The sequence below is a fragment of the Microcaecilia unicolor genome, chromosome 3 (genome assembly GCF_901765095.1).
Source record: "Microcaecilia unicolor chromosome 3, aMicUni1.1, whole genome shotgun sequence".
NCBI classification, from domain to species: Eukaryota; Metazoa; Chordata; class Amphibia; order Gymnophiona; family Siphonopidae; genus Microcaecilia; species Microcaecilia unicolor.
Window position 1 is genome coordinate 141,853,897 of NC_044033.1, and position 14,254 is coordinate 141,868,150.

At 50.8% G+C, this 14,254-nt stretch overlaps 1 protein-coding gene across 1 annotated transcript in view; it reads right to left on the minus strand.

Annotated features, from left to right (window-relative positions):
- Positions 1-2,872: 2,872 nt before the first annotated feature.
- The window catches only part of LOC115464292 (G2/M phase-specific E3 ubiquitin-protein ligase-like), an 87,614-nt gene continuing 76,232 nt past the window's right edge, over positions 2,873-14,254 (minus strand). Inside the window, exon 9 of the mRNA XM_030194684.1 lies at positions 2,873-3,174. Within this exon, the coding sequence (XP_030050544.1) occupies positions 2,873-3,174 (302 nt within the window). The remainder of the gene's footprint in view (positions 3,175-14,254) is intronic.

Consider the following 14,254-nt stretch of genomic DNA (forward strand, 5'->3'; position numbering starts at 1 on the left):
TACAAGTAAGGCAAAAATTGCTGAGCTAAATGGAAAGCACACTCACTAGAGAGTAGCTGGTGCTCTAACCAATTCAAAAGAGCAATTTGCAGACTGGAGAGTCCGCATATCGAAAATGTGAGAAAAGCAACTGCTGCAGCGTACAATAGACAGAGGTGCAACTGAATCCATTGTTGAAAAAATTTTTTTTTTCTTTTAAGTAACGAAGTACATGCCAAATCCTGATCTATATCCAGGGTTCTTAAAAGTGGGATTTCTTTAAACTAAAAGAAAATTCTCTTTGTATTTATTTTGCACTTCACTACATGCTATTGCATTCAGTGTGTCTATGTAAAAATTTCTAGGAATTAAGTGATGTGGAGGGCCATTTCGAAAGGATGTTCAAGTCAGAATAGGGACATCCATGTCAGAGTGTCCCAACGGACATCAATCTCAGATGTATTTTCAAACATACATGAAAATACATGTGTTCAAAAATACATGAAATGGATGCCATTTTAGAAATTGGAATGTCCAAATTATCAATAGTTACACAGCAGTGGCATAGCCAGACTGGTTATTTTGGGTGGGCCTTCCAACCCCCCCCCCCCCCTTTGTCCTGCATCTCTATCCCTCTCCTTTGCCCACAGATCCAGTATTTGCCCCTGCCTGCAACCCAGCAAACCCCTTCCCCGGTGTACTTTACCATGTTCACAGGCGGCGGCAGAAATGCACATTCGCTGCCTGCGCTGGTCTCGGCGGCTTCCCTCTACCGCATCCAGGCAGAGGAAACAGGAAGTAATGTCCTCAAGGGCCAGATGTGGGAGAGGGAAGCTTGCAGAGACCAGCGCAGGCAACAGATGTGAGTTGCTACTAGGTGGTGAAGTAGATAGGGGAGGAAGTTGCCGGGGTGGGGACAGATACATGAAAGAAAGAGAGGAGATTCCTCTTAGTATAGTAATTCAAAAGGAGTGAAGCCTGTGAAACTGGGATTACCTTAATCAGTGGGAATTGGATTAGAGACTCAAGTGTTTGTATTGTTAAATAATTTCTGGTTTTAAAAGAGAAAAAAAATGAAATCAGGTGTATTACTTCCACTAATATTGGACAATAAGTATGTTTCCAACGAAATAAATTGACTATACACCGTTTTGGGTTTGAAGAAGCCAACCAGACGATCAATGTGGAATAATGATTCAGATAAATAATAACGGGGGATAATCAGGTTAATACCACGTTTTCTTTGTTTACTGTTGTTTAATTGATGTCCTTGTCTTGTTTCACTCTCCCTACTTTGTGGTCTAAGGAAGAGTATAGAATTACCTGATTTAAATAATTCTTGTGTGTTATTTTCTCTGTATTTCTGGCAAGTTATTTTAGTGCTTGTAAAATTAAATTGTTATAAATAAAATAAAAAAAGAAAGAGAGGAAGCAAGGAGAGCAGTTTGTGTGTGTGTCTGTGTGTCTGTGTGTGTGTGTGTGTGTGTGGGGGGGGGGGGGGGGGGTCAGACCCACCCAGGCCCTTCTGTAGTCACACCTACTACTACTACTAATTTCTATAGTGCCACTAGATGTATACAGCACTGTAAACATTATATGCAGAGGGTTCACAATCTAAGTTTTGAACCTGGGACAATGGAGGGTTAAGCGACTTGCCCTAGGTCACAAGGAGCTGCAGTGGGAATTAGAACCCAGTTTGCCAGGATCAAAGCTAACCATTAGGCTACTCCTCCACTGCTACACAGACATCCATGCAGAGCAGAGGGGCAGCCTAGTGGTTAGTGCAGTGGCCTTTAAACCAAGGGACCCAGGGTCAACTCTAACCCTATTATTTTGTAATTGTGAGCCCTCCAGGGACAGAAAATACCTGCTGTACCTGAATGTACACCACTTCAATAGCCTTCAAGCTTGCAGGTGGCTTATATATTTAGGTACAGTAAGTATTTTTCTGTTCCTGGAGGGCTCACAATACAAAAAAAACTAAAAGAGGTCAAGTGGGATTTGAACCTGAGTCCCTTGACTTACAGTCTACAACACTAATCACTAGGCTAATGCCCACAATACCTAAAGCTGTCATGGAGCCTAGTATCCTGTTTCAATTTCACTTTCAGAGGAGGGAGGTGTGGTAGCCGTGTTAGTCCACTTTTAAAGGTAATCAATAGAAATAAAACAAAATAAAACACGAAAACAGCTACCACTGGGGGATTAGGGAGGTGTCATGCCTTAATCCCTTCAGGGAACAGCTGCTCAATCAGAGTACCTTTTTGTACCCTGGACATTCCTGAAATAGGTCTAAAGTTTTGGACTTGGATGCTTCTTCCCCTTTGTTAATCACTGTTGGATGTTCTGATTAACATGCCCCCTTGCTATTTGGATGTAAGGCCGTGTCAAATGTCCAAATCCTGCCTTTGCAAAATTGGGATTTGGACATAGATGTCCATTTCAGTATTTTGGGATGTCCATATGCTTTGAAAATAAATGCCTTAGTGGTACAAATTGATACATGATAATACCCCTGATGTTTATGTGATTGCTTCTTCAAAACCATCTTTCTAGATTGTTAGGCACTTTCAAATACATTATGGGTAGTTAAAGATGGCTGTTAAATATACATTATGAACATATGTGTCCACTGTGGGTTGTCGTTTGGCTCTATTTATTAAATCACCAGGGAGAAATTTTAGAACAAAGATATGGAGCTTTTTCATCCTTCAAATTTGCTCTTTTCCTTGGTAACAAAGACCCATTGCTTTATTTACTGTAGTTGGTTGGTTTTCCTTTTACTGCTAAACACACATAAACCCCCTCCCCCTTCCTTTATCAGAATCCTGATAGTTTGCAAAAGCTTCCTCAACATTTTTGCTAGTGGGGAGTGAATTGGCGACTCCTTGGGTTAGCGTCTACCTGCAGTTCTCCTTGAAAATGGTATGGGCAGTCTCTTGCTGCCTTTTCTTGGTGTTAGCCTGCAGTGTTGTGCTCTTCTTCTGTTGCGCTTTCCCTTTCGCTCCTGCTTCTTACAATGCTTTGCAGGTTTGCTACCGGCCACGTGTGACCTTCGACTGCTTCCGGCAGGAACACTGCTACTGTCATGTGTACTTCCCTCCAAGAGGGTCTGGAAGGGCCTTTTCACGGATCTCATGTTCTTCGTGTTTCTACTCGACATTGCAAGTGGCAGCTGCTTTTCTGTCATTGAAGCTGGAATTAGAAGAGATAGGTGTTCATATAAACAAGCGGAGAAAACATGTAGAGCATAGCTCATGGAATTCTCTGCAGTCAAAAAGGAAGAGACTACCCTAAGTAGAATCATTAATACAAAAAGCACAGTGAAGTAGGGATGGTGATGGGCCTTCTGTAAAAGTCCAAGAGGAGTCTCCAAAGATGAAAACAGAGGTCAAACTTTATACAAGCATCAAATAAAAGCAAGACTCGACACAGAGCCTGTTTTGGCATGAAATGCCTGCCTCTAAACAGAGTTGCCAAGGTGGGGGGGCCCAATCTTTGAAAGGGAGATTTTAAGCCATGCCCCACAATGCACAGCTTGCCTCCCCAGACCCGCCCACTCAACCCCTTGACAGACCTTGGCTGCAGCACCAAGAAACCAGCTTCCCCTCAGGCAGCAGGAGATGCCTTAATAAAAAGTAATCACCTGCCAATGTGGACCAGTCTTGCAATAAGACCTGTGAGATGCTGCAGTTCATATTGCTAGACTGGTCCTGACGTAGCAGGAGGTGACATCTTATTAAGGCATCTCCTGCTGCCAATGGAAGGGGAGGCTGTTCAGCAGGAGTTCTTGGCTCCCCAGCAGCAGTGCGGGACACTTGGCAGGTCTGTCTAAATGCATATGTGTGTGTATGTTTGGGGGGAGGGGGGGAGTTGATGAATATGTGTGTATATGTTTCTTGTGTGTGCATATGTGCTCAAGTGCATGTATGTAAGTGCGTGCCTTCTTTGTGTCTGATCACAAGGAGATGAGAGAGGAAGGCAGTTTGAAAGGCACAAGTCTTTAATCAGTATGGGGTCCTTTTACTAAGCTGCGGGGAAAAAGGGTCCTTAGGTAGCAGTTGTTTTTCTCGCATGCCAGGGGCCTTTTTACCACAGCGGATCAAAAGCTCCCCCTAAAAATGGCCATGTGGTATGATTACTCTTAAGGCGTAGCCATGCGGGGGGGGGGGGGGGGGGGGGGGAGAAGCACTTACTGCCACCCACTGAGGTGGCAGTAAGGGCTTCCATAATATCCTGGTGGTAACTGGGCAGCGTGCGGTGATGCCATATTGCCGCCAGGTTAGCGCCACGCTATAAACATTTTTTTTATGATGCATCGGAAATGGTATACACTCGAGGCGGAACTACCGCCAGCGGCCATGTTGAGCCAGTGGTTGTTCCAGGTTAGAGTGCAGTAAATCTGTGTTGGGCTTACCGACATTTTGCAAAAGGGCCCCTACGTTGATGTGTGCTACAGCTGTTGGAATTGCTTCTCCCATAAAAATATATTGTGGCATTATTTGGAGGTTTTCATTTATCTTCTGCGCTCACTAGATGCAGAAACCTCCCCCAGATCACCTCCTCCCTTCCTATGACAAGAGCTGTCTTCCAGTCCTCCACCCCCACTGCCTTCACATTGGTAGATTCTACCTACAGTTTCTACTGCTAGTAACAATGGAAGCAGGCAGGGCTGGTTCATTCACAATGAGGGAGGGAGGGACGGAGGGGGATAGAGAACTGGAGACAGAGGTTTTACACTTACAAAATGTCCAGACACATTACCAATCCTTCTACTTTCTAAATATAAATGTAAAATTCTGCTGACTTCTAAAAACAAGACAGTTGGCACTCCAACCTTCTGAGTAGGGTTGCTAACTTTTTGATTAAGTTGACATCTACCCAGTGGTGTGCTGGTAAATGTTTAACAACAGGCTTTCTCCCTCCCCCCCCCCCCCAAAAAAAAAAACAACAAATAAAAACAAAACTGGTGCACCTAGAGCATTGCTGCCCTTCCCTTACCGTTCTTAGCAGGAAGGAAACTCTGGGAACCCCCCACCCATGGCAAACACCCCTTTTGATGTCTATGTATCACGTAGTTTCATGTGGTTGACCTTAGCCCTTCTTCTGAGGAGCCTGATGCAGCCGTGTCCCATTCCTGTCATCCCCCATCTTGCAAGTCAGCACTTTCTTTCTCATCTGATCCCCCCCATCCCCATGTTTACCTGTAAAGGCTTCTTTTTCCCCTCCAGAGGTTGCCACTAGCGGTAGCGTTTCACACACCGCTGCCAGCGCCGGTCCCGAAGCCTTCCTGCTGCCACAGTCAGTTCTTGTGATTTAACTTCCTTTTGCCGCAGGAGTTGAACGTGGTGGTGGGAAGGCTTCAGGAGCAGTGCCAGCAGCAGTGTGTGAAATGCTACTGCTAGTGGCAACCTCTGGAGGGGAGAAAGATGCTTTTAGAAGAAGTAAACACGGGGGGGTGGGGGGGCTTAGCCACAGGACCACAAGTGGGTTTAAGAGAAGAATACACTCTCTCTTCCCCTCCCCTGCTAGCTATGGCAAGGAGGAAGTGGCCCGCTGCAAAAGGTCACTAATCACTTCCTCCTCCTGCACCCAGAGATGCCAAGGGTGGACCATCCCAATGCTGGAGACTGAAGGCCAAATGAGTGAGATTTTTCTCATGAGCCCCAACAACGTCTAAAACTAGTTCTGGCAGATGCACATTCCAAAAACTGACATATTCCAATCAATATACAGAAAATAAAATTCTTTTTTCTACCTTTGTAGTCAGAGATGTCAAGGGTGGCCAATCCAGAAGAGTGATATGTACCACCCCAATAAGCAGGGGCGTAGCCACGGGTGGGCCTGGATGGGCCCAGGCCCAGCCACTTCTGCCTGCTCTCCCCGTCCGCGTGGTCTGCTCACTTTTACTGCCCTGAAGCGCCGTTCTCCCTCCCGCCAACTGGTAGTCTGCAGGGGGGCGCCAGAGACCCTTGGCACGGCCCTGCCTCATATTGTTTGGAACTCAGTTGTTCCTCTAATAGATTACAATTGTTCGAATCCTTTGAACTCTTTTGACAATTGGCATCATTTACTATTGAAGGAGTGGAACGCCAGATACTATTTGAATACTATGAATCCTACTGACCACCAGAACAACCTCATGTTTTGTGCCTATTGATGGACTTATACTTATGGACTCTACCTCTGTTTTTGGTCTTTTTAGCCATACTTTATTGATGCACTGGACCTTTTGTGCCTTACATATAATAAGCCTAGACTAAGACTAGAACCTGTGCAGTTTAGACTTTTACTAGTAGCATGTATTTGTTAACCAGCAGCTAGATAACAAATTGTAGTAGTCAGCAATTTAAGGCAGCTGGCTCTGCCAGCCCAGTCTCGTGATCCATGCATAGAGAGGCTGTATTGTGTAGATGTGCTGGGACACTGCAATAAGTTACATTTCTCGCAAAGTAACAATTTCTGTGAAAGCTATGAAACTGACGTATCTTTTCTCTGTGAGAACTACAGAACTACTAATATATTGCGCATGTGCCTGTACTGCGCATGTGTGTGTGTGACGTGTGATGCGTTCTATGCGCATGACCAGTAATCTGTATAAGAACGAGTGTCAGATGACGCCCGACACACAGTATTCTGAGATTGTACTTGGTGCTGTGTGAATTGCTAGCAATAAAAAGCTGATTTGTTTTGGAACCAATTTGTCTTTCGTCTCCTGATTTTCGGACCCGTTACATTGGCGACCCAGATGGGACCGCAGGAGTAGAAAGGGAAATCGGATTATATTCTTTCCCCTTCCCACTGCAAGCGGATCGGCTCACCGACTCCCCCGGCCGAAAAGGCGGTTAGTGGCCACCGCTGACTTCAGCGTCCGCCTAGCGGCGGGAGGGCCGATCTATACCGGCCGCCTGAGAGTGGGACTGTGAGGCTCCAACAAAACAGCTTTCTCATTTTTCTTTTTCCTCTCCGGGGAGGCGCGTACGACGACGCGGCCTGCTGAGGCGACGGACAGGCGAGTATACTCAACGTAGTGACCGGCCCGGTAAAGGGCCGAAGAAGAGGATTGATCACCCTCTTAGCCAGTGATTAATACGGACTAGGTTCCGGAACCTCACTAGGCTTGGGCGAAGAAACCGTACGGGAGGGTTTCTTGTTGTGTGCGGAAGTTGTGTGATTGGGCCTGCAGTTCCAGGCTGGGCGACCACGTCCTGGTCAGGCCGAGTGTTGATCCTTCTGTGTCCGGTGGAACGAGACCCCTTACTCCTCCACCATCCCTCTCCCCTTCGTCTGTCTCCTATCCTTTGGCACTCAGGTTAGGATGGGCGGGGGTGGTTCCACACCGTTAGATTTAATGACGGAACACTTTAGCGAAGTGTTCGACCACGATAAATGCAGTAGGGCCGGGATGATACAGCGATGTCAATTTATGTGGCCCGGCCTAGGAATCGCTGGATGGCCCCCGGAAGGGTCATTCGAGTACGAAAAGGTAGCGGCGGTCATGAATATTGTTATGGTTGAGGGAAACCCCGGTTGTCCAGAGGACATCCCCTACATTGAGGCGTGGTTAAATGTTGTCCGAGACCCGCCAGACTGGGCCCAACATGAGGTAGAGAAGGCCGCCCTTATGGTAATAAAACAGAGGAAGGGGCGGGGAGCCAAACGAATCCCGGCCTTCGCTCTCCAAATCCCGGCAGCCGCTGCCGTTCAGAAGGCCAGGGGAACCGCCCCTACAACGCCTACAACGCCCACCGCCCCTGCTGTTGACGCCCCAGCCCCAGAGGCCCCGCCCCGTGCTACCACCAAGAAGGCCCCGCCCCGTGCTACCAGTGTGCCTTCCAAACCTAGACCACCCATGAAAGGCCGAGGGAAAGTTCAGGGCCAGCCCGAAGAGGTACCCCCAAAGGCCCCAATCCTTGCTACCACGGAAGCCTACGAAGAGGATGTGGCGCCCCCTCCCTACGTTCCCCTATACCCCGACCTCGCGGACTTGTCGGATGGCCCGGATGACGCTGAGGCCTCCGAGTCCGAGTCGGACACTGGAGACGCTATAACCCCAGACCCCACCACTTCCAGGAAGAGTCGCAGAGTAGTAAAGACTGTTACTCGGTACCCCCAGTCGAGTCCGAGAAGTACACTCCCAGCTCCCCGAAAGACTGAAGTGACTAACCTATACCCGGTCCGGCAGTCTACGACCTACACCCCTAACCCAGTGGCAGATGCCCAGCCCTTTCAGTCGACCGTCTACAGCCACGTTCCCTTTTCCAGCGCTGACCTATATAACTGGAAGCTGCACGGACCTTCTTATGATCAGAAACCTGAACAATTGATAGAATTGGTAGAAGGCATCATTTACAGTTATAATCCCACGTGGGCCGACCTCAGGCAGTTGAGCGCCCACATCCTGACCACCGAAGAACGCCGCCTCCTACAGCAAAATATGGAACAAGCGATCCGAGACGCCAACCCGGGAAATGCTAACGTACAGGCCATCGTAGACACAGAAGTCCCTACCGCGGTCCCTGCATGGGACTACCGGACCGAGGAGGGACAGGCCGTCATTCGCCGGTACCAACAGGCATACCTGGCGGCCCTTAAGAAGGGAAAGCAGAAAATTACCAATATGGGAAAAATTCACAATGTAGTCCAACAGAAGAATGAAAGCCCGGGGGACTTCCTCGAGCGCCTTATGGACGCATTTAGGAGACATAGTCCGATAAATCCCGAGGACCCTAAAAACCTCCCTACAGTGGTCATGAGTTTTGTTAGCCAGTCGGCACCCGACATACGGAGAAAACTCCAGAGAACCGAAGGATTCGAGGGGATGGGCATCAGCCAACTGAAGGCCATAGCTGATCGCGTGTTCGGATACCGCGACCAAGAAGAGAAGGCCGAAGCCCGAAAGGAGTCGACCAGGCGGATGCGCGAGAATGCGGATGTGTTGGCTGCTGTGCTGGAAGAACGTCTGGGGTCCAGGCCACGGGGCAGAGGCAGAGGCCGAGGGGGAAGAGGAACACAGCCCCCCTTAGGACGCAACCAATGCGCAAACTGTCGAGAGGAAGGGCACTGGTGGGCGGACTGCCCGGAGAAACCGCGTGACCAGAAGAGAGAGGGGGAAGACACTGACCGCCCAAGGGGCCCCAGACAAGGACAACGAGGACGGGGCCGTGGCCGGGAACGGACCGAACAACAGGAATGGGAGATGGCTCTGGACGCCACCCGGGACCATACGGCATGAAGGGACCGGGAGGGCAGAGTCCCCACTGACCCTCTGGTGGAGATCCGCGTGGGGACGCAATTGATGAAGGCCCTCCTAGACACGGGGGCCCAACGCTCTGTCATCACCACGGCCATCGCCCCGGCCACCAAAGAAACCATACCAATCATCGGGGCCTCTGGAAAATCGCTTACAGCCCCCCTCCTCAGGGAACGCCAAGTCCAGATCGGTGGAACGATGGTGTCCCACCAGTTCATCCATATCCCCGAGTGCCCCGTCCCCCTGATTGGCCGCGACCTACTGTGTAAACTCCAAGCCACCCTGAAGTTTAAACCAACAGGCAAAGTGGAAGCCCATTTTGAAGACCGGCCGGTGACGCTCCTCTGTCCGGTACGGGAAGAATGGAGACTACATGCCCCCCTTATTGCAGGCCTTGACGACGGCCGCTATCACCAGGATACCCCTTTCGCGCAACAGAGGAGGAACCTAATGGCAGAGGTGCCCAACGTATGGGCAGAAGTGAACCCCGGTGGACTAGCTGTCAACGCCATCCCTATCTGGATCGAACTCAAACCAAATGCCCAAGTTGTCAACCAAGGACAATATCACATTCCTTATGCAGCCCGGCATAGCATGCACAAACATCTACAGAAACTCCTTCAGCAAGGGGTCCTTAGACCTGTCAGATCTGCTTGGAACACCCCATTGTTGCCCGTGAAGAAGCCAGGAACGTCGGAGTATAGGCCCGTCCAAGACTTGAGGAAGGTCAACAACCAGGTAGCCGACATAGTTGCCCTCGTACCGAACCCCTACTCCATCCTTGCTCAAGTGCCAGCCCAGACCAAGTGGTATAGTGTCATTGATCTAAAGGACGCCTTCTTCTCCATCCCCCTTGCTGCCGACAGCCAGAAATTGTTTGCCTTCACGTGGGAAGACTTACAGACCGGTAATAAGCAGCAGTTTACCTGGACCCGACTTCCCCAGGGATTCAAGAACTCCCCTACCCTCTTTGGCGACCAACTCACCCAGGACCTGAAGACGTATCAGGACGAGTATGGGCCGGTCGTCCAATACGTGGATGACTTATTGGTGGCCCGTGAAACGTTCACGGAATGTGCTGATGCCACCCTCTACCTCTTGAAAACCCTGAAAGCTCAGGGGTACCAGGCCAGCCGCAAGAAGGCCCAGATATGCGAGATCGAAGTCGAATACCTGGGTTTTCGCCTACGAGAAGGAACCCGAAGGCTCGGTACCCCCCGAACCCAAGCTATCCGCAACCAACCCACTCCTGCAAATAAGAAGGAATTGCGGGCACTCCTCGGAGCCGCTGGATATTGCCGCATTTGGATCATCAATTTTGCTATCCTGACCCACAGTTTGTATGCCAAACTGAAAGGACCTGAACTCGAGGGCCAAGATCTCCGGTGGGAGAAAAGCGAACTGAAAGCCCTTCAGGACCTCAAGGATGCCCTTGCGGCTCCACCAGCGCTCGGACTGCCAGATGTGACTAAGCCGTTCCACTTGTTCATCGACGAAAAGCAGGGATTGGCACTTGGAGTCCTCACCCAACTGGTCGGCACCTGGCAACGCCCTGTAGCATACCTCTCCAAGAGCATGGACAATGTGGCACGAGGATGGCCGGGCTGCCTACGAAGCATTGCGGCTGCCTGCTTGCTGATACATGAGGCCAATAAGCTCACCTTCGGCCAAACACTCTTTGTGACTACGCCCCACACCATCCGTGGGCTACTCGAGAGCCATGGACCCAGATGGATGACCAACTCCCGATTGGTCAAATACCAAGCCCTCCTGTGCGAAAATCCGGAGGTACGGATCCTGGACACAACTAACCTAAATCCTGCTACTCTCCTTCCTGCCCCTGAACCACCACTCCACGACTGTGAAGAGGTAATGGCCACTGTGCACTCGAGCAGACCTGACCTGAAGGACCAACCCTGGCAAGGGGGTATCACCCTTTTTACCGATGGAAGCAGCCAAGTGATAGAGGGAATTCGACGAGCAGGCTATGCGGTCGTGTCTGAGGACCATGTGATTGAGGCTATGGCTCTGACACCCGGAACATCAGCCCAGAAAGCGGAGCTGATCGCCCTCACCCGAGCCCTCCTGTGGGCTGAAGGAAAAGTTGTTAACATTTACACCGACTCCAAATACGCTTTCCTCACTCTCCAGGTACATGGAGCCTTGTACAAGGAGAGGGGATTTCTGACAGCTGAAGGGAAAGGACTTGCAAATGCCGCTGAGATCTGCCAGTTACTCGAGGCAGTATGGAAACCGAAGAAGGTAGCTGTAATGCACTGCAGGGCCCACACAGGCCGGACGGACCCTATCGCCCGGGGAAATCAGCGGGCAGACGACGCTGCAAAAAGGGCGAGTCGACTCCCTTACCCTTCTTGTTCCTCTGACCCTGTACTCGTCGTTCACCTCCCCACAGAGACCCCTATCTATGCCCCACAAGAGGCTGAGTGGGCCCGGCAAGAGGGCCTGGAGTCACGCAATGGCTGGTGGGTACTACAGGATGGGCGCATATGGATACCTGAAGCCCTGGCATGGACTGTGGCCAAGGAGGCCCACGACCGTACACACCTGGGCAAAGAAGCTCTAGGACGTCTACTCGAGAAGACCTACTACATCAACAAACTATCCCTGTGGACCAAGAATGCTTCCAGCCAATGCGTAACTTGTGCTCGGAACAACCCCAGATCGGGGCCTGGTCCTGTGCCAGGACATGTTCTCCGGGGCACTAGGCCATTCCACGTTTGTCAGATTGACTTCACGCATATGCCCCCAGCACGGGGATATAAAGCTATCCTCGTCGCTGTGTGTACCTACACTGGATGGATTGAAGCTCAGCCCACCAGAACGGAAATGGCAAAGGAAGTCACCTCCTTATTGATCCAGCACATCCTGCCAAGATACGGCCTCCCCAAGCAGATAAACTCCGACAACGGCCCTGCATTCGCCAGCGAAGTTACACAACAGCTCAGTACGCGACTAGGCCTCGACTGGAAGTTGCATTGTGCCTGGAGGCCCCAGAGCAGTGGCATAGTGGAGAGAGCTAACCGTTCCCTGAAGAACCAGCTGGCCAAGCTATGCCAAGAAGCTAAAGCCAAATGGCCCGACCTGCTTCCACTGGCCTTGCTACATCTTAGGTGCACCCCCAAGGCTACTGGCCTTACTCCTTACGAGATGATGTACGCTAGGCCACCACCATTACCCTCTTTTCCCGACTCCTTGCAGATACAGGGCGAGAATTCCTTAGTGAAACAGATGAAGACCTTACGTGAAGTAGTGCAGGACATCCAACAATATACTGAGAGTGTAGGTCCCTTAGTCCTTACTAGTCCTACACACCAGTTTAGGGTGGGGGATGAAGTCTGGGTAAAAGAGTGGGATGAATCGGACTGTTTGAAACCCAAATGGAAAGGACCCTCCCTTGTTCTCCTAACGACCCCAACCGCTGTTAAAATTGCAGGAAGCCCAGTGTGGATACATTGGACCCGGCTGAAGCCTGCAGCTCCTACTAGCAGCACCCCGAAGCGCTGGACTGTGCATCAACATCCTGACGCTCCACTACGGCTGACTCTCAGAAAGACGTGAACCGGTAGATCCATGCCTGCCCAGCAACAGAATCCTGGCTTTTGGACCCACTGCGTCTTTGGCTCTGCGTTTATTGTAGCCATAATCGTGGGCCTTATCATCTTCTTGCTGCAAAGGCTCGGATACCTTCCACCGCATATATGATGCTGAGCCTACTACTCCTCCTTTGCTCAGTCCCGAGCCATTACCCTTTGAGCCAGAACTGTACTGAATGTTTGCGCCTGGTGCGCCATCGCATAGAAGGAGGGTACCACCTAGTCACCACCCTCATCCACCAGTCGCAGCCCCCGGATAGCGGTTGTCGGCTCCTTCCGACTTGTGCCATCATCACTCCGGCAGGCCTCCAACAGTTCCACAGGTGCCTCCAAGGCAACCTCACCGTCTGTCATAGCCCCACCAAACCAAGATACTACAATGTTACCCTCAGTGTAGGACTCCCTGCGTATGTGGCCGGGCCCCCGGGAGTTGAAGGGGATGGCATTCTGTATTACGTCAATTCCACGCGCATCCTTGCTGGCGGTACCCAAACTGTGGCTACACTCACCTTCGACGTTTGTGCCGCCATGGACAAACACCCTTGGTCCCGTAAGTGTGGAAGCCAAAGTTGGCGTGAGGCATATGTGAACGACCACAAGTATGTCTGCCCTTTCAGCCCAGACATGAGATGCTGCTCCCCTTGGGTTTGGCTCCCGTGTGCCGGCGACACTCGAGCCTCGGGCTGGGAACGAGTATGTGCTTACACGGGAGGCGGATATACCGGATGTACCGGCCTGGGCGAATTTCGTCGAGGCTCTGGTAACTATGTGTCCCTTGACTGGCCCATCCGAGGCCATGACATGCCATGGAGAGGGACGTGGGGCCTTGGCATTGACGGAGGAGGAATGGACCCGCTGACGTACATTACCATATATCAAAGTCTTGACATTAAGCCTCCCACGCATTATCAGACTACTGTCGTTGGGTACCAGGAGGTATTCGACGAAATTGCCCGCGCTGAAGAGGCAGCGACTAAGTTCCCCATCTCCCTTGAAGCTCGTAATATGTTCCTCAACCTGGCCGAAAATGTCGCCTTCTCCCTGGGAATTACCAACTGTTTCGTCTGTGGAGGCACCGATATGGGTGAGCAATGGCCCTGGGAAGCGAGGGAGATCCGACAGCAGACATGGGATGCACTCAACACCACAAACATTACCTTTCCCCAGCGCCCAAAGCCATACGAATGGGCCCTGAGAACTAATATCATAGGTACCCTCTGCGCTAGTCGAGCGCCATCGAAGCGTTATTCTGTACCCGTGGGAGATTCCGCTTGCACGGGGGTCCTACAGTTTAACGGGAGTCGGCATACCTGGTGGCAGACAGACCATCTGCCTGCCCCGGAGCCCATCTGGACTGAACCCACCTTGAATGCAACGTGGACACACGGAGGGAATGCCTCCCTTAAGT